The sequence below is a fragment of the Trichosurus vulpecula genome, chromosome 7 (genome assembly GCF_011100635.1).
Source record: "Trichosurus vulpecula isolate mTriVul1 chromosome 7, mTriVul1.pri, whole genome shotgun sequence".
NCBI lineage: Eukaryota > Metazoa > Chordata > Mammalia > Diprotodontia > Phalangeridae > Trichosurus > Trichosurus vulpecula.
In genome coordinates, this window is record NC_050579.1 from 34,369,714 (window position 1) to 34,390,583 (window position 20,870).

At 46.9% G+C, this 20,870-nt stretch overlaps 1 protein-coding gene across 1 annotated transcript in view; it reads left to right on the forward strand.

Annotated features, from left to right (window-relative positions):
* BLMH (bleomycin hydrolase) overlaps positions 1–20,870 on the forward strand; it is a 47,390-nt gene that overhangs the window by 16,565 nt on the left and 9,955 nt on the right. Inside the window, exons 7-11 of the mRNA XM_036768746.1 lie at positions 7,744–7,899; positions 8,797–8,955; positions 9,048–9,115; positions 10,051–10,165; positions 15,565–15,634. Coding sequence (XP_036624641.1) covers positions 7,744–7,899; positions 8,797–8,955; positions 9,048–9,115; positions 10,051–10,165; positions 15,565–15,634 — 568 coding nt within the window. The remainder of the gene's footprint in view (positions 1–7,743; positions 7,900–8,796; positions 8,956–9,047; positions 9,116–10,050; positions 10,166–15,564; positions 15,635–20,870) is intronic.

Here is a 20,870-nt window from a genome sequence, read left to right on the forward strand (position 1 = left end):
GGCGTTGGTTCCAGCAGGCAAGGTGCCAATGGACAAATGCCAGTCTTCAGTAAAAGTTAGCAGTACAAATCGGTGTATTTATCTCTTCCCTCATTTCTCCATCTCTTCCTTTTCTCTCCTCCCCTCGCCTTCCTCTGCCCCTAAGACTTCAGTGGTCCCAAATCGAAAAGAGTAGGGTGTGGTTTCCGGCCTGATTTGAGGAGGACTGATGGTGCTAACCTTTTAGCAGCCTTCTCCATTCACTCAGGGCCTTCAGCCCAACAGAGTTCATTTTTGTCCTTTTTCTCCCTTCTTCCTCTCCCCTCAACTTAGCTCATGGTACACTGTACACTGTACACGGTGATTTCTGCCACACTGGATGTGCTGCTAGGCCCAACTCCTTTCAAGTGAGGGAAAATTTGGGCTCAGAGACAACACTCAAAAGTGAAAAACAACCTATAGTCACATCAGCCGCTCCTTCGCCATCTCTGCCCAGGTCTCCTGTCCCCTCCTTTTACCCAGAATCACTTGTCAGTTGATGGTCTGTGTATTCTCAGCTTGTTAGACTTGAGCTTAGTATTGCTAGCTTAGATTCTTCTGGCACTTTACAGTTACAAACATTACAGTTATGCTCAACATGCGTTTTCTCATTCAGTTCTTACGTCCATCAGTAAGCACTTAGGAAGTGAGTCCTGTCTGCCCAGTACAGTGTTAGGCATTGGGACTGCAAAGCAAAGCAGAAGACAGCCCCTCCGCTCAGGAGCCTGTGTTCTATGGGGAATACAATATTTACATATGTAAGTAGATGCAAAGTAAATCCCCTGGCATTTTGGATGGGAAGGCCTTGGCAGTGGGCACCCAAGGAAGGTGGCATTAGAACCAAGCTTTGAGAGAAACTAGGGATTCTGTGAAGAGTAGGGGTCATTCTCTCCATTCTCCAGATGAAGATATGGAGACTTCAAGAATTAAAAGATTGGCTCAAGGCAGCAAGGTTGTGCAGTGGAAGGAGCGACTGGCCTAGAGTCTGGAAGACCTGAGTTCAAATCCAACCTCAGACACTTCTTAGCTGTGTGACCCTGGGAAAATCAATTCCCCTCTTTCTGCCTAGTTTTCTCACCTGTAAAATGGGGTTAGTAGTATCATCTATCAGGGTTGTTGTGAGGATAAAAGATGATACTTTATTTTTTTTAATTCATTTTTATTTTATTTTTAGTTCCAAATTCTTTCCTTCCTCTTTTCCCCTCCCCACTGAGAAGGCAAGAAAAGTAAAGTCCATTACAGATACGTGTAGACATGCAAAACATATTTCCACATTAGTCATGTTGCAAGAAAAAGAAAGAAATATTAAGAAATTCATTCTGTACAGAGGTGGGCAGCATGCTTCATTATGAGTCCTTTGGCACTGTGGTGGGTCATTGATCAGAATCACTGAGTCTTCTACAGTTAATTATCACTGCAGTGTTGCTCTTCCTGTGGATTGTTCTCCTGGCTCTGCTCTTTTTTTACTTTGCATCAGTTCATCTAAGTCTTCCCAGATTTCTCTGAAACTATCCCCTTCGTCATTTCTTACAGTGTCCTAGTATTCCATCACACTCACATGCTGTGACTTGTTCTGCCATTCCCCACTCGATGGGAAGCAGTGGAAATGATCATTTTCTATGACTAACATCCATTTAGCGCTTTCACATTTACAGAACGTTTTACACCCATCATCTCATTTGATCCTCATGACGCCTGTGTGAGGTGGGAGCTACAGGCAACATATCCATTTTACAGATGAGGAGACAGGCTCAGAGAGGGCACGGGCTTTGCCCAGGGTCACCCAACTAGTTAGTTTTGAACCCAGGTATTCCTGATTTCCAAGCCCAGTACTCTTACCCACCGCGCTGTCTTGAAAACATCTTGCTTAATTGCTGATTTTAAAGAAAGTGACCAGGGCCTGAGTGAATCCACGATTGCCTGCATAATTCTGGCTAGAAAACTTAGCTTCTACTGTGCTCTATTTCTGTGTGATGCTCTTGCTGAACATAGCTTCTAGGTAAGATGATGTGTCCTGGTCTTATCACAGGGTATTAGGGGTAGGTCTAGGCAGGGAAGGGAAAGAACAATAGATTATAGCTTGGCCTGACTTTATCCCTCTTGTATTTCTTCTCTCTGTCTGCCCTAATTTCTGCCTGAACTCATAATCTACCTTGCCTCCTGCAGGGAGAGTGAGGAAGTGGGAGGGAGAGAGCTGAAGGTCTAGAAAGGGGAGCTTTAGGGCAGCCCCCCACCCTTGACAAAAGGCTGAGTGAAAGGCAACGGAAGCTAGGAGCCAGAGCTCTGAATTAAGTCAAGTTAGTTGGAGCCCAAAACATGTACTCATTGTACTTAATTTTTATGGAATTACTTAGATATTTTTGTTTTCCTCTAGTTGCAAATAAAACATTCCTTTGGAAAAACTCCACCCGCCTCTTAACAGAAACCAAGAGAAAAAGGGATTTCTCTACTTGGTCGAGGTTAGAAGGGGGCTCGTTGGATCTGTAGTGGCCAGGTGTGGTGGTTGTGGGCCAGACCAAATCAGTGAATCCCAAGAGCCCTTGGGGCAGGAGCAGAGGGGGCATTCAGGGCCCTTTCCCATCATGTCCTTTCCCCTTGTATGAAGCCTAGATCAACACCTGTCATTTGTGTGGGTCAAAAAAAAGTAGTCCTTAATAGTCTTCTCTCTGCTAATTGGGTTTTGTGTTATGCAAACTCCTCTCAGTTTGATCCTCCACACAGTTAGCAGGATGGGGTGGTGGAATGAGCCCTGGCTTTGGAGTCGGAAGCCTGAGGTTTAGTCCTGGCTTTTCCATTTCTTGGTGAGTCATTTAAGTGGTTTGAGCCTCCATCTCCTAGTTTATAAGAGGAGATAATAGATACTTGTATTGCCCAACTACCTGGTGATGAGAAGATTGCATTGTAAACCTTCAAGTGCTGTATAAACATGAGACAAGGCATTGTCTGCCTCCTTGGATAATGCCAAATGAATCGTGTTTGTCGTTGGGTTGTTGTCCCAAATGGCCACAGATTTGTGGTCACTCTGGGCCCACTCAGCCAAGCCTCTGCTTACAGAGACAAAGGGACTTGCCCAGGGTCACACAGGAAGTGGCAGAGGTGGGATTTGAACCCAGATCTCCTCTTTGTGATTCAGCCCCATTGTCAGTGGCTTAGGCTGTTACAAGTAAATGCTCTGATAATTGAAAGCTGACTGACATGTGGGGCCAGTGGCAAGTTGCTGAGTGAAATAATCCCTTTTACTCTACACCTCCCTAATTTATGCAGACCCTCCAACACATCCAGGTCTAATGAATGCCCTAACGTGTCATTTCCTTGTCCAGAGTTAGCGGGTGGCAGTGTCCTACAGATCACAAGCGTCTCTTTCAGCCGTCCTGATCTCCTTGGCTCCTGGTGCCTTCACACTTCCCTGCCCCCAGTTATTTTGCTTCTGTTTGTACATCTCCCTACAAAGGGTGTCCTGAAAGTCTGAGCGTAGTTTTAAGCTATTAAAGCCCATCTTCCCTCACAAGACCATCAGCTCCTTTCAGGCTGTGACTTGACTCTTTCCTTTGTGTCCCTGTTGTCTAGCACCAGGGGCACAGTCAGTTCTCGCTGACTGATATCAACCCTGGCTTGGAGTAAAGACACCTAATCTGTCCCATGCTAGTACTAAGCCGGGTTCATTATCTACAGCAATCCCAGCTTAGCTGCGGTGGCCAGCGGGATGCCCCCATACCTCATCTTTACCCATAAGAATTGTTGTTTTAAAGCCAGCTCGGGGGTGGTCTGGCTCAAGATCAAAGGGGACATGGTGTGAAGGCCAGCTGTGCAGGCTCATAAAGCAGGCAGCCAAGCCTAGTAAACGAGAGATCCCTAAAGAAAAGGAGAACAAAATGAAATGAAAGACAAGAACAGTCGTTTCTCTGGGCTTCGATCTTTCTGGGATGAGTGAACCCCCTTAAGCCGGGGGCGTACAAATCATCTTTTTGTGAGGTTTTTGAATGATGTCGGGGCTCTCCAGGTTCAGCGGCCTTCCTGACATCCCCCGCTTAATCAGAGAGTGCCTTTAATCCTAGCTCCTGCTGCCTGGCTCCTTTCTGGTGCTTACATGACAATGGATGTCAGAACAGAGAAAGCTCTTCCTGCCACCTCTAAGAAGTTCCATACCTTTGACCGCATCCATCCGTCTGTCCATCCGTCCATCCATCCATTCATTGTACACATACATTGGATTCACAAATCAAATGGCTTTTCTCCTGGCTCTTAGCTGCTTGCTTGCTTTCCTGCGTTGGAATTCAAGCCCAGGCAGGGACATGGTTTTATAGAATGACATTTAAGACAGTTGTGTTTCACACCTGGGCCTCTGGAACAACAAAAGAGATTGAGTTTTAATGTCTTTATCTCACCAGGAAGCTGATTTATAAAACCCCATGGAACAGGGAATTGGATAGCACCTCTTTTATCTGGGATGATTTAGTTAGTACTGGTTGGAGCCAAAAGATCCCTCTTAAACATCCCACACACACTATAAAAATCACTCTAGAGACAGGAAGAGACCACAGAAGTTACAGCATATTTTTTGAACCAAACAAAATTAGGGTTAACTGCTACCAAGGGGGTGGCTTATTTTTGTGGGGGAATTGAAGGGCGGCCCAACCCGTGGTTGGTATCTGCCTTTCTGAAATGTAGACATTAAAGCCAGCTTGGTTTGTCCTAGGAGAGCTGGGTGTGTGTGTGGTTGGGGTGGGAAGAAAGTTGAAAAAAAAAACAACAAAGGATAGGGGATTTGTCCACCCAATAATGGAATTCATCAGCTGCTACTAGTTACTATTTTAGAGTGAGAAAAAAATGCTGGTCTGTTGTGGGTACTGCCATTCTATTTATCTACTACTAGAGAAGCGGAAAGGATGGAATTGCTATGTGTAACAAACCCAATCTGTAATTTCATTGGTGCAGGGAAGGGCTGGGGAGGAAACCTCTGGCAGTGCCAATGAGGACGTTCCCTGCAGTGTCCTCTTCGAGAGTTGGCTGGGCCACTGAGAGCTTTAATGACTTGCCAGAGGTCTCATCTCTTTCCTCCCCAGGTGCTACTTGCCCCAGAAACCTCTTCATCCCAGAAGCTCACTCCACTCATAGAATTCACACATTGAAACTCCCCTTTGACTCTCTCCCTCTGGACTAGATGGCTGCTCTCAGAGCCTCTATTTAAGATGGGTACCCAGGCCAGCCATGTCTCATTCCTCTCTAGACCCCACTCTGGACTTTCTCTATCATGCTTCTATCCCCTTTGCCCCCTTCCCCCACCCTCCAACTTTCTCTTATATATTGTCTTTCCCCATTAGAATGGAAGCTCTTGGAGAGCAGACTATTTTCTTTATACTTAAATTTGTCTTCTCAGTACTTGGCACAATGTAAGTGTTTAATAAATGTTTGTTGACTGACTGTTCCAACCTGTATGTGTCAGAGATGGGTTTTGAACCTCGGTTTTACTGATTCTAAAGCTGGCATTTTCTATCCACAGTCCATTGCTTCTCATTTTTTTGCAGCCCATGATAATAATGCTGTGTTGGACCCAAGTCTTGGCAGGTCCAACTCCATATTGTTCAGTCAAGGACACACCAGTTAGGCAGTCAGGGAGTCAGCAACATTTATTAGGCACTCAATGGGTACCTGGCACCAGGCTAAACACCGGGGCTGTAAAACATGGCAAAGCAGTCTTTGGCCTCCAGGAGCTCATGTCGTAAGTGGGGAGACCACAAGGAAATACCAGCTACATCCCAGGTGTACCTAGAGGGAGAAGCTGCCGCTCTAGGCTTCCGTGACATGTCTTTGGATCTGAGGAAGTGGCCAACTATGCAGAACGTGTGTTACTGTATAGTAATGCTAGAAAGCAAAGTCGCTGTCTGGGTCCCCTGCTCCAGGGGCTGTAGCAAACCCAGGCTTTTCAGCAAGATAGTCACTGTGCTGGCCTATCCAGTATTGATTGGACACCTACTATGGCCCTAGCATTGCGCTGGGGTGGGTGGGTGAGACACATAGGTGGCCCTTGATCTCACAGGGCTCGAATCCAGTTAGAGAAGAGAGATGGCAGTGCAGAATGACGGGCCAGAGCCTTTGGTTCCTGAGCGGAAGAGCCCTAGGGTTGTATAAGGGAGTGTGGGCTGCAGTAGCAGGAAGGTTTCCGGGAGGAGGCAGGACTTCAGCTGGGCCTCAGACCAGAGGGGAAGAGAAATTAAGAAAAGCAGATGTATGCTGATGAGAAAAAGCTTGGCTTATTTAGGAGAGAGGGAGGCCAGCCCCGGTTTCAGTCAGGGGTTGGCATTGTGCCATGGGACCCTTCCCACCACTAGAGAAGGCCACCATTTGACACAGATATATCTATAACTATGTCTGTGTCTATATCTATGTGTATATCTATATATAAAACCATAGTGTGCATACTTCTAGTGGCAGGTAACATATTGCCTTATAGGTCCTTTGTAGTTAATTTGAGTATTTATAATACTCAGAATCACTGGTCATTCACTGTTGTTCTTTGAACAGTATTGCTCTTCCAGCATCCAGTGTTCTCTCGGTCCTCCTCATTTCACTCCTCATTATTTTAAGCGGGACAGTTCAGACTGGAGACAGTGTGGAAATGGTTGTCTCTCCTGGTATGCTGGGTATAAAGGGGGGGAAGATGAGTCAGGGATACTTCTGGCCATTGAAAAAAATACCAAGTACTTGCCATGGCCCCCACGTTGTGATGGTTGATGCAGGAGACATAGACCCCTGTCCTCGGGGAGGGTATAGTCTCATCAGGGAGGCGAGACGTATGGTACAAGTAGGAACAGTAAATGGTAAATTGCTCATTTATGGCATGGCCAGCAGTGAGGGGAGCCCAAATGAGAGGGACAGCCATGGCGATGTGTGGAAAGGGCAGATCTGGCAAACAGAGCAGTTGGTCAAAAAGCCTTAAGTAGATTGCCTTAAGTGTTAGGTCCAGTTAGACTGGAGACATCAGACTGTTTATTTCACAGTATGTGGAGGAAAAGTAGGATGGACAAAGCTGAGGGGTGGGTTGGAAAGTGGGGGGATCGCCTTCTTGATTCTGATACAGTATATGTTACGCACTCAGAAGCTTCCTGAACAAAGCTCTTCTCCCCAGGCCTCTACTAACCCCTTTCTAGAAAGTGAGAGGACTGGTGCCAGCCAGGTCCTGAGGGGGTTATGAGGAAAAGGCAAAGGCTGTGTATCATCATTAGAAACACAAGGCTCATCTTCCTGCAACAGACTGCCCTTTGGATGTGCCTCAGGCAGCGGGCGCCACCAAAGTCATTAGAGGACTGTTTAGCGTTCCCAAGACTGGAGGACCCTGGGACAATCAAAGGGAAGCTGATGTTTAGGGGGAAGGAAATAATTTATAAAACACAAGTTGTTATTTATCATTTATGGAAGGAGGGACACAGTTCTGGTCAGGCGCCTGTTTTCTTGGCCTAGGAAACTTGAGCAGGGTGAGCTTCAGGCACAGTAAGCTCTGGGAGTTACGTGTTGGACACTTCAGCACGTGCTGTTCAGAGTGTTTATTGGAAGTGTCAGGAGTTGGTTCATGCCCAGTGAGGACCCCTGCCTTTTGGAGGGAAATTGACTTTCCTTGAAAATGCCTGGCTTTAAATTTGAACCTTTAAATTTTGGGGGGTTCCTATAATGGTGAGGAGGGTTGCCGCCTCCTGGCTGTGGCTCATCTGTTGTTCTTCTCCCTGCTAGGTCTTCCGAGTGGTCAGCATCTGCTTGGGCACCCCACCAGACAAATTTACCTGGGAGTATCGAGACAAGGATAAGACTTACCATAAGATTGGACCCATCTCACCCTTGGAGTTCTACAGGGAACATATCAAGCCTTTCTTCAACATGCAGGACAAGGTTAAGGACTGTTGTTAGTAGTTGCTGGCCTTTGGCTAGAGGGTGGGTCCAGGAATCTGATTGTCTATATATGACCTACACACTAGACCAGGGTGGGGAACCTGGGACCTTCAGGCTACATGTGGCCTTCTAGGTCTTTAAGTGTGGCCTTTTGACTGAATCCAAATTTTACTGAATCCAAGTTTTCCCCACCCCTGGACTAGAATCTCAGCTCTCCTTATCTGAAGGAGGCTTGTTTTTAACTTGCTCCTGAGCTACATTCCACACTTAACTCTGGTGGTTTAGTTCAGGGTCATCCCTCAGGCCTTGCCAAGTTCTGTCTCCACAGATTCCTTTGACTTGGACCGGATGAGTGGCTTCCTCCCTTGTGGAAGGTGGCCATGATTCTTCCTCGTTTTTTTCTGCTTCTTAAAGGTTTTCCCACCTACTCAGCAGAAGACTCCCCCTTGGTGCCCTGGCCCTCTTCTGTGTCCTAATGGCCTCTTTCTTCAGAGTTGGGCCCTTGGCTCTTTGAAGTCATAGCTGGATGTTGAGCTTACTCTGAGATCACCCCCTTATCACAATTGGTGCTTATTGTTTGGAAGGATTATTTATTTTGGGGAAGTCATTGCCCACAATTAATAAGTACACCCCTCAAAATAAGTCCAGGTCAAAAAAAAGACTCGTTTCCCTTTGTTCGGATTGCAGGCCACCTCTGGGCCCTGTCCAGTACTCTTTTTGGTGCCTTTCATTGATTTGTGTGTCACTTGATCATGTGGTTGTGGTATCCGTGTACTTTAGGGCAACATATGTCAGAGCAGTGAATTGCTTGTAGCTTGCCTGGAATGGATGGGCTGGCCCAGCTCTCTTGACGTAACCTAGTTTGTGTTGTAATGAACACGTCCTTGGTCTCCTCAGATTTGTCTAGTGAATGACCCTCGGAGTCAGCATAAGTACAACAGGCTGTACACCGTGGAGTATTTGAGCAATATGGTTGGTGGGAGAAAAACCCTGTACAACAACCAGCCCATTGACTTCTTGAAAAAGATGGTCGCAGCCTCCATTAAAGACGGAGAGGTGGGTGTTGGCCTTGCATGTCTCTTCCTCTTCCTCCTTTGGTGTATGAGGATTTGGGGATAGTCTGCTGAGTCTGCCCCCTCTCTTTCTAGGCTGTGTGGTTTGGCTGCGATGTTGGAAAACACTTCAACGGGAAGCTGGGCATCAGCGACATGCAGATGTGAGTGTGGGTGTTCATTGGAAGGTCACATCCTGGCTTTGTGGACACAATGCCTGTGGGCTTGGTGTGGAACGGGTGGGCTCACCCATAGACATGGATTACTGGAAGAGCGTCACCTATTCTCCACCATATTCTAGGATGGGCCTTTTTGCCTTTGGTGTGGCTATCAGATACCCCTTGGGCAGGCAGTCTGCAGAAGCTTCTGGATCTCTTTTCAGAATTGAAACACATTAAACACATAAAACAAAATACATAGAATTACAAAGGAAACCAGTTATATTAAAATATGGTTATCAAAATGTTAAGGAAAAAATAAACCCCAAGTTCATGGACCCCTGGTTAAGAATCCCTGCTTAAGAGCCTAAAAGATCAGAGGGGAATCTTGAGTTAGTGTTGTGTGTGCTTAGGCTGCTTAATTTGGAGTCAGGAAGGCTGGGGTTCAAATCCCACCTCTCAGACTTGCTAACTATGTGCCATCTCTAGGCCTGTTTGCTCATCTATAAAATGTGAGTGGTGAGTAATAATACCTGCGATGCCGACCTGTTGTGAGTCCCAGATGAGGTGATGTTTTTAAAGTACTTGGTAAATCATGAGGGGGAAACCTCAGGCCCAGGCAGGTGAAGTGATTTGTCTAGCATGACACAGGAAGTAACCATCAGAGCCAGGATTTGAATCCAAGACTCTCTGAGTCCACAGCCACGGCTCCTTAAACTAGAGCGCACAGTCTCTGATCTCTTTGGCTTTGAGATTGGGGGGAATACATTTAATCTCTTGGCTTTTTAGCAGATGCCCACATGTGGCCTCAAAACAGGCCTGGTGGGACTTACCTATAGATTTTGCATGCCCCTCACAAGGAATGGCCAGGGCTTTTTAGGGATGGTGCTCCTAATCTTTTGCATCCTAATCTTTTTTTTTTTAACATGCCTTGTTTGCAGCTATGACCATGAGCTGGTGTTTGGTGTCTCCTTGAAGAACATGAACAAAGCAGAGAGGTTGACTTTTGGTGAATCCCTGATGACTCATGCCATGACCTTCACGGCGGTCACGGAGGTATGCCCGGTGCCCCTCCACCCACCTGCCCCCTGCCGCCAGCGGTGTTTGCACAGATGGATTTGAATTCTCCCTCAGACCGCTTGTCTGGCACAGCTTCATTCACCAGCATGTGTGTTGTTCTGGAAAGGTCGGCTTCTGGGCAGGATGTCACACCTGCGTCACTTGGGGCTTGGCTGGGTCCTCAGAGACAGTACAAATAGGAACTTTCCAATGAAGGGAGGAGCGGAATCTGGGTCAGAGGGAGGAATTAGTGTGGTGCCCCCCGGCCCAGCCCAGCCTGCAGACATAGACATTCTTGGTTTGCAAGAGGTTGGGAGTGAGTTTGGAGACAATTCTTGTTTTCAAAGAGTTAAAATAAGCCTTGGATGAAGCATGCAGGAAGTCCTGACCTGGTGGTCCTTTTCTATTCTAACTCACCCTGCTTTTATTAGGGCTTCAGGGTTTTCCTAAAATAGAAGTGCATAAGGAGAACGTGTTCTTTGTGTACATCCCCGGGCAGCATTCAGGGGAGTGGGCAGAAAGCACTTGGATGTCTCCACAAAGCACACTAGGATGCCGTCCACAAAGTTGTGATAATAACTGGTGCTTGTTTCTAGAATCCACTGTTCCGAATGAACCTGGCGGAAAGTGGTTTCTCCTGACCAGCCTGTGCTAGAATTGCTAGAGAGGCCATAGGTTTTTTTAACCCCTTTTATTCCTTGTCCTGTTATTATATGGACAGTGACATTGTGGGGTAAATTGGGCACCATACTTGAGAGGCAGGAAGACCTGGGTTCAAGTCCTCCAGACATGTAGGAGCTATGTGGCCATGGGTGAGTCACCGGACCTTTCTTCACCTCGGTTTTCACATTCACAAATTGGGGGAAAGGAGTTGGATTCAACCCTCTGGCTTGTAAGGTCCGTTCCAGCTTACATCTGACAGGTGATCTCATCTGAGAGTATATTGGAAGTAGGAGAATAGAGGAGAAGGTGGCTGTGTTTCTCCTGGAGGGATCTGTTGGGTTGATTGTTGATTGCACACGTATTTGTGAGTGCCGCCCCCTGTGTGAGGTTGTGTGCTAGTGTGGCCCCGTGCCTGCTCTCAGGGAGTTTGGGATTGTGTAGGCAGGAAGAGAAGGGTTTGGACCATGGGGGTGCCAGGATCCATGCTTACAGAATCCTCTGGGCCCCAGTTCTGCTGAGCTGTGTTATTGTTGGGGATGAAGTTACAGAGGAACTCGTTGGTCTAGGAAGGGGTTTGTAATTGTCCGTTCCACTGGGCAGCTTCTGGTTTGGCCATATTACGTCCACTTTGGGGGAGATCGTGGCTGTGGCTTCTATTTCCACCTTTTGTTCCTGGGGGTTAGGCACACCTCTTTGCCCCCTTGGTTCCCATCTACCTCTTGCACTTAGAGCAGCATCCATCCTCTCCCCCTCATTTTCTGGACGAGGCATCTGAGGCCAAAAGAAGGAGAAATGGCTTGTCCAAGATGGCCCAGCGTGGTAGTGGCAGAATGAGGCAGCCTCTGGTTGCTCTCTCTGCTCTGCAGAGCTGGCAAGGACTTGGATGAGGCCTGGGGCAGCAAAACTGAGCACAGCCTTTGTGTTTTGATAGGAGATAAGAGGCTTTTTAGCCAAAGGAATGAAGCTTCAGTTGTGGAAGTGTAGGCCTCAGGGGAGAGAGGTGAGTTTGGGGGTAAGGAGGCCTTCCTGCTGGCCCTGGAATCCCAGGTCATCAAACACGGAGGCATTGCTTTCTAAGACAAGACAAGAAAGCCCTTTTTTCGTATCGTATGTGCGTGTAATTGGGTGAAATCCTTCCCTGATGTGCTATTTCCACTCCAGAAGAGTAACAAGATTGCCAAGTGAATTTACCAGATTACCTCTAAGGATTGCTTTTTTTTAAAGAACTGATCTCCTCATGTAGCTAACTACTGGTAACGTGTTACGGTGACAGATGTTCATAAGAAGATGTGAGCTGTTGTTTTGTAAGGTCACAAATTGCAAACCTGTGAGCTGTTGTTACACAAATGATTGTGAAGAGTCAGATTTTTCTTCAGTATTAACTTGTTCCCAAGGAGCCACACAATCCGACAGCAACATTGACCTCCAAGCTGGCGGTAGCATCGCTGGCAATCATTTTGCACAGATTTGAGAAGACAGGGGCTTTCTGGCTTGGAGAGGATTTCTTCACACTTAAAAGTGAATGGAACTATGGCCCCTGCAGAGTGGTGGTGGGATGGGGGAGCCTCAGCCATGGATGTGTTTCCCTGCTGGGCCTCACAGCTTCAGAAACAGGGACAAAGGTTGGAGTCTGAAGCCCCTAAAGGCGTGAGAGAGAGAGAGAGTGTGTGTGTGTGTGTGTGTGTGTGTGTGTGTGTGTGTGAGAGAGAGAGAGACAGATTAAATCCCATAACTTAAACAGCAGATGAACATTTGGGTTACACAAAAGAACATAAAGTTCAGTGCTGAGAAGCGGTTTTAAGTAAGAGCTGTCTTTTGCCATTAGAAATATGGGGTTAGAAGGGATTTTTCATGAATAAAATATTGAATAAGTTGCTCACGTTTACATGTTTGGACATGCTGTCTTATAAAATTCACTGGATTTATAATTCCCCACTAAAGGCTTTTGGTTAGAAGGGGATTTATTTGTGTGTGCGCGCGTGCGTGTGCATGCGCATGCATGTGTGTGTGTACATCTAAATATCAGAGGGCTTTTCACAATTTGTTTTGCTTGCAGGGCTTCTCTGCTGTGTCTGATTTCCCCTTCACACTAGTCTAGTCACTTTTACTTTCTAGAGATGAAAACTGCCCAGATCCGTGCCTGTATCTCTCTCCTGTGCAGCTTTGCTCAGGGTGGTTTCTCAGCCAGGTCTGAGGAGTGACTCTGGGTCAGCTGGACACCTGTGGTGCAGGGCGGCTGCTGTTAGAGTCCGTGTTTGTGGAAAAAAGGAAGAGCTGGCCTGTTGTAAGGAACAGCAGAATGCAGAGTGGAGTATGTGTGCCAGGAGCTCCATTTCTGTGGCCCAACTTTCTTGTGAAGAGCTCACGGGGCTTTTACTCTCCTTTCCTTTCATCTCATCATCTCCTTCTGAGGGAGTTTGGCCCAGAAACGTTCATGGCATCATCAGCTTTAACCTGGAGGAGACCTGAGAGGTCACCTAGACTAAGACCAGTCCATCTATCCATCCTTCCTTCCCTCCCCGCTTCCTTCTTTTCCTCCGTCTGTCCCCCCCTTCTTTTCCTCTGTCCCTACCCCCTTCCTTCCTTCTTTCCTTTCCTTCCTTCCCTCCTTTTTTCCTTTCTTTTTTTTCTTCTTTCCCTCCCCCTTCCTTCTTTTCCTCCATCCTCTCCCCTTCCTTCCTTCTCTTCCTCTTTCCCTCTTTCCCTCCTTTCCTCTCTTTTTCCTTCAGGTTAAGTGACTTGTCCAGAGTCAATGGTCAGTTACCCAATGAGTCACTTGCAAAGGAAAGGTAGGAGAGGTTTTTGGTCTCTAATTACCATCTCAGCAGGTGACACTTGTAGAAATGTTTAATGAGGTGAAGGATTAGTAAGAGAGATGGCCCCTCACACACTGTAACCCTTCCTGATGCCAGCAGGAAGCACACCTGTGATGCATGCCGCTTCTAATGAGCATTTTCTAAGGGCCTTTCCTTAGCACGTGACCCTTCTGCATAGAGGTTTATTGGCTGTTGTTGATCCTGGAGTGGTGCTTGGTGTCTGAAAAAGGCTGTGAGGTCAGGCTCACCAAAGGAAAACCACAACCTCACAGAAGAAACTGTCCCTAAGTGGGTGTTGATGGATAGGAAGTCAGGAGCTGTACCTCCTGCTGACATGTCTGCATTTCTGAGGGGAGGGGGCAAGGTATAGAGAAAAGACTTTGCCGCAAGGAGGGGCTTTCCACTTGTCCTCTGCTGTCATATGTGAATCAGTTGGGAGGAGGCTTTGCCTCCTTCTTAGAGAAGATGAAAGGCTGAGTTTATTTGCTTAAAACAGTGATGGGAAGAGAGGATCTATAAGCTTGAACATTATTCTCTTTGACTGGTTCTTTTGTTTAAATTCCACCTTTTTGATTTTGGTTGAGTTCTATTAAGTGTTTGTATAAATGTCACTGAGGAAGGAAGGTCCTGGAGTATGTTGGCACTCAACTTCCTTAAGGGAAAAGCAGACCCTGGTCAGAAGGTCGGTGATGAGCCCGGTACATCCCCAGAGCTAGTTGGGCAGGAATTCACCAGGGCAGAGCTTGAAATAAAACCTTAGGAAGAACGAGCATGTTGTATTTCCCCTTCTTTATTTTCACCATCTTTGCAGACCAACTCTAGCTTCAAGTGACTTGCCCAACTTCCTTCCAGGAGTGTAGAATTGGGTTGGGGGCAGGACCTGTGATTTCCCTAGAGTAGTGAAGGTCCTTCCACCAACACTGGTTGGCCCCTTCCCTGCAATATAGAGAGTTACCTGGAATGCCAAGAGCTTCAACGATGTGTCGGAGGCAGAACTTGAACCCAGGCCTTCCTGACTTTGACACCCATGACTCTAGGCTGCCTCTCATCTGATTTTGTGTCAGATGTAAAGGCACAGATTGTAACTGATCCATGACGTTGTTAGTTAGGGGATGTGGTGTTTTCCCCCTCTGGGGACTCTGGAGCATTCAGATCACTTGTTTTTTGCTCATCTTCCTGATGACAGGTAGATGTGGCACATCCTCAGGGCCCGTGCAGAGCAGCCTGTGGGCATCGGGGGGAGCCCAGAAGCCAGCTGCTCAGCAGGGAGAAGTCATTTTTTCCTTCATTCAGTCATAAGTCTAAGGGTCTTGAAGTGCTGACTCTGTGCAAAGAGACTTTGGTAGATGTAAGGGCACAAACTTTTTCCTCAAAGAGCTTACATTTGTTTGGGGAAGCTGAGCTATTTATACAAATACATGCCATATTTAAGTACTCTTAATTCTAGTACAAGGGAGTAGAGGAAGCATCTGGCCAAAGTATTGGAATTCAGAGGAGGAGGAGGACATGGCAGGCCAGGTCCCAGCAGATTGTGAGCTCCCTGAAGGCAGGGACTGGCTCCATCTTTGTATTTCTAGTGCTTGTCACAGTGCCTGGCACCTAGTAAGCTTAGTATGTGCTTGTTGACTAACAAGAACAGTCTCAGAACTGGTCCTGTTCTTTCTGTGCCTTGAACCCGGTGGGTTTGGAGGGCTGCTAACTGGGGTTGGATGAAGGTTATGTGGTGACCCCAGGCTGGGGATAGGCCTGGATTTTTGAGTGTCTTGGGACCTGGCCATGGCTTAGGCACAAGTCAGGCACAGTCAAGTCTCCAGGGTGTATTTTGAGATGGGATAAAGCAATCAATGGGTCAGGAACAGTAGTTACCATGGCACTTGGGGACTGTTCATATTATCTATGTTTGGGTTTGTTTTTCAGGGTGCTCATGAGGGAACATATGAAAAATGGAGAGTGGAGAATTCCTGGGGTGAAGACCATGGCCACAAAGGTAAACTCATGCTGCTTGTTGTCAGCTTGACTGGTAACTGCGACGTCCCTTCAGAAAGTCAGCTGGGTGGGCTAGGTCCTGGATCATCAGGCATGAGGTTGGCAGGATCAGAACTACTCCAGGAAAAAAACTGAAGGTCTGTCATCTATGATTACATTATGGCATACCCTGACCGATAACTGGCCTCATTCAGGTAATCGGGTCTTCTGAGAGGGAGAAGAGAGGCTGGCGGAGGGGCCTGTTTCAGGTTAGCACCAAAGATCTCTCGGTTTTGTAAAAGACACAGGTGATCAGGAGCTAATACAGGTTTCTGTTGAGAGGCATCGTAGAAGTCATGAGTAAACAACAGAGAATACACTTTTAATGTGTATTTTTAATAGTAGATAAGAGCTTTTAAAAAGTGCTCATTACTTAGTTTCTAGGGATTCAAACCAAGAGACCGTGAATTCCAAGAGACCGTTGATCTTAGTCCTTACAGTGCCTAGTGCGTTTCGGGCCTGGAGCCAGACCTGCCCCAAGGCCGACATCCCTCCAGGGAGTCAGTTATCCCCCAGGGAAGCAGGATCCCTTTTCCACTGTTGTGCCCTGATCAGAAAGGCAGGGTGGATGGACATCTGAGCAGTGGCGTGGAGGCCCCATTGAGGCCCAGGCTAAGCAGGCCTCTTTCACCCAGCCAAGAGTCGAGAGTCAAGGAAAAAAGACTTAAGAGGTCAGAAGATGGAACTTTGTGGGTCTTCTCAATCATATTTTCTGTTGTCTCCTTCATTTTCTTTTAGAAGGGCCTGTAGATCTGAGCTTTGTGCTCCATAGAGCTTGAGAATTCTGGTTTGGGTAGTGCCCACTGAGAGGTGGCAGCAGCAGCCTGACTTACTGGATGGGGAGGGGGTCTGGACATTCCTGTCAGTGGGGCTCTGTATCCTTGTGGTGTGATGACCCTCAGTGTCACTCATGTCAGCCCATTCTCCAGGGGCCCCCTAGTCCAACCCAAAGCCATCCCTATCATCCCATGCCCAGAGGTCATCCAACAGCTAAATGGTTGGGCATTTTCACATCCGGGCTCACTTTGGTTCCCTTCCTCTGTCAAGCAGCTTTGAGGGCAGTGAGGAGAGCCCTGGATTAGAGGGAAGAGATGTGGGTGCTCATCCTGGCTCTGCAGTCCATCACTCTGCAGGTGACCTAGACAAGTCCGTTGTCCCTTGTCCATTGTGTGTGTGAGGGGGGGTAGGAGAGAAGGGTAGTGGGCTGAGTGATCTCCAAGGTCCCTGACAGCTCTGCCATCCTCAGATCTCTGCAGCCTGAAGGCCATTTTGTCCTTTTTTCTGTAGCTTTTGGCTTCTTGGTGTCCCAGGTCTTTTCATCTCCCCATGAAAATGATCTTCAGTGATTCTTGGACTCTTGTCCCTTGGCTCTGTTGTGAAACCCAGTGGCCTAATTTTTGTCTAAACACACGCAAGTGCTTTTAATGCCTTTCTGTTCATCATCAGATTGTTGTATCTTCCCCCTTAGAGAGAGCTTCATTGATTTCTCTGATTGTTGTGTGATTCCGAAGGTGCTTGTTGCAATGCCTGCTGTGAATTCAGGCAGCATGAGGCTGGAATTGGGAACCCCACTGAACTGCTCATATTTTAATGGTGGTTTCCTGTTAGATGGCTTGGCTTTCCTTTGAGGCAGCAATTAGGGGTACTCTAGGGAGGCTCTCTAAGGAAGGGCCAGCATGGCTTCAGAAATGTCCAGACAGTTCCCTGAAAAGGAATTTGAAAAAGCATTCGCCATTGTGTGTGTGCGCGCGCGTGTGCGCACGCGTGCACAGGCCTTAGGGCAGTCACTGGCTGATGGCACTGGCTGGAGGCATGGAAAAAGCATTTGAAGGATAGGATTATTTGTAGGCCGTTTTAAGTTTTAAAAACCTTTTCCGGAAACGAACTTAAAAAGCATTCAGTTCTGCCTTGTTTGATTTGTTCATTCATTTTCCCACAGTTGCTGCTGCTTCAGTTAAACCTCTAATAGCCTCATGTTAGCTTCTGACCTGCCCTGAAATGAAGCAAACCCAGGCTCCTTAGGTTATTTGTCATAGAGCTAGTGACAGATTAGATGAGTTTGGGTCACTGGGCTCACACTAGGCTGGCTCTCAGTTTGGGGGACAGAAATGGTAACAGCAGGGATAGACTTTTCTTTTTTTTTCTTATTATTTTTATTTATTTCATCAAATATTTCCCAATTACATGTGAACAGATTTTTAACAATCATTTGAGTTCCAGATTCTCTCCCTGCCTTCTCCCTCCTTGAGAACATGACCAGTATGACTTCAATCATACATGTATAGTTGGGCCTGTTTGGTCCATGTTAGCCACGTTGCGAAAGACAACAAACCAAACAATTAACAATAACGTTTTTTTTTTAAAAGCCTGCTTCATTCTGCATTCAGAGGTCATCAGTTCTCCCTCTGGAGGTGGAGAGCATTTTTCCTCACAGGTCAAAGATAGTGCTGCTTTCCGAGGTGGGCGACGAAATGAAGCTGTTTTTCCTTATGGCTTTCCTTCGAGTTCTGAGGTTGGCTCAGCCCTAATTTAAAAAGCAAAACAAAAGACCAAACTTTGGAACCAGCTTCAGACTGCTTTGTTAATCTTCCTACCCCATGTCCCCCAGCCCTCCACCCAACCCCAGTCTTGTCTCTCCCCTTACCTCATCCCTCTGGTGAGTTAAGAGAGAGCAGGGGTCCCATTCCTGCTGTTCTGCCCATAATCTTTTGTTATAAAGTCTTTAGCTATCTAACTGGAGGTTAAACTAACTTTTTGTTATTGTTCTCAAATAACTGAAATGCCAGAGATTATGTAAAGCAAAACATTTCCTAAGGGAGCCAAAAGATAACTGGGCTTGGGGGAGGTTCCAAAATAAATTCTTCCCATGGGCTGCTTGGCTCTTCCTGACTTAGTGGGAAGAAAGGCAAGAGCATGTTTACTTGGCACATTTGAGAATCTTCTGAGAGGAGTTTCTAGGTAGGGGATTACGTTCCCTGGGTGTGTGTTTACCACCCATGACCCTATTGTGCACAAGTGGCATGGCCCAGGAGACTTTGCACCGATGCATCTTTGGGGGGACAGTACTTCTGCAGAGAGGCGTGTTCACAGTTTGTACCTCTTCTCTTTGGGGTTTCTATCAGATGAGATTGATTTCTCCTGAAAAATCGACCCTGATAAAACTCAGTGGAGACAGGCCGAGCCTAAAGACTGCTAGATGACCCATCCATGTCTCCTTGGTGGGGGCTCCCCTGAAGTTCATGTCCAGAACCCTCTGCTTGGAGACAGTCGTGCATGTTGCATAGTTTGGTGGCTTCTTGAAGCAGCCTAGGACTTTGTTCTGACCGTGGGCCACCTGGGCTTGTATCATGGGCCTCCTTCCCCAGTTGGGGTTCTGCTCTTGGTGACACCAGTGTCCATCGTCAGCCATGCTCTAATGTTGGAGCACGTTCAACATCTGCCCAAACATCTGGGCATGTTTGCTTTCCCCATCCTTGGAGGGACTGATATTAAGTTTTTGATCATGTTTATGGATAATTCTGTTTTGATGAGGAGGTTGGCCTTGGAGCCGGTGATAGAACAGTCTGGCCTGTTTAGTTGTGAATTAGCTAAGCGTTTCAGGCCTAGAGGGTCGATGGCTGCCCATGCCCAATGAGAAGGGATAGGTTAACAAACACAAGGGCTGCTTTTTACACAGGATGGCATAAACTGGGCAAACCGCATGACATCAGGTGAACCTCAGTTTCCTCATATGCAAAATGTGAGTTCTGTTTCTCACAATAGTCCAGCCATTCTTCATTCACTCCTGGACTGTCTCTGCCTCCTTACCCACCTGCCTCCACACCCCCCTCCCCCCTAAATAAAACAAAAACAACCAACCAAACAGAAAACAAAACCCCGCCAGAGCTGGCCTCTGCTGTGGAAGCCTCCTCTCTTCCTTGCTGACTCTCTGCCTAGGACTACCATTTTAGGAAGGGCCCCAGCCACGCTTCCTCTCCTCAGACCTGAACTTTGCCCAGACATCCCTCTCTCCCTCTCCTCCCCCGCTTTCCAGGTCCCTTTTGTGTGTTGTCCTGGAAGGTCAGGACTGTGTTACTTTTATTTGGTTGTTTGTTTATTTTTGGCGCAGTGCCTGGAATGTAGTGAGCACTTTAAAAAGCTTTGTGTCTCTGACTGTCGGAGCATTTTACTATCTCATTTGATCCTCAAAACAACCTTCTGAATTGGGTGCTGTTGTTATCCCTGTTTTACATAGGAGAAAAGTGAGGCACAGAGATGTTGTGACTTTTTCCCAGGCCTACACAGACAGTAGCGACTAAGGTAGGATTTGAACTCAGGTCTTCCTTACTCCATGTCCTGAACCATGATGATAAATGCTGTCCACCTTCAGAGAAAGAATTGGTAACAATTGATACAGGTTAGACGTGTGCAGTCATGCAATACATGTTCCCTGTTAGTCTTGTTATGAAAGAAAACACAGACCAAAAAAACCCCACAAAAAAAGTGAAAAATAGTCTGCTTCCGTCTTCATTCAGACCACATCAGCTCTTTCTCTGGAGGCGGATAGCATTTTTCATCATGCGTCCTTTGGAAATGTCTGGGTCATTGTATCACTGAGAAGAGCTCAGTCATTCGCACTTGGTCATCATATAGTATTGCTGTCTCCTGCTTCTGCTCACTTCACTCTGCATCCGTCTGTGTGAGTCTTTCCAGGTTTTTCTGAGAGCATCCTGCTGGTCACTTCTTAGAGCCCAAAAGTATTCCCTCACACTCACATACAGCAGTTTCTTCAGCCAGTCTTAAGTTGATGGGCATCCCCTTAATTTCTAGTTCCTTGCCACTACAAAAAAGAGCTGCTAAAAATATTTTTGTGTAAGTAGGTCCTTCTCTCTTTGGGTTACCAACCTAGTAGCGGTTTGGCTGGGTCAAAGGGTGCATGTGGTTTTATAGCCCTTTGGGCATAGTTCCAAATGGCTCTCCAGAGTGGTTGGATCAGTTCACAGCTCCACCAGCAGTGTATTATTGACCCAGTTTTCCACATCCCCTCCAGCATTTATCCTTTTCTTTTTCTATCACATTAGCCAGTGTGATAGGTGTGAGGTGATGCTGTGTCTTGTGTACCTAATCTAGTCCCCTGAGCCCCACTCTCTTTCTTAGCCAGTTTTAGATACTGATTTATAATACAGTTTGAGATCTGATAAGGGTAAGCCATCTTCCTT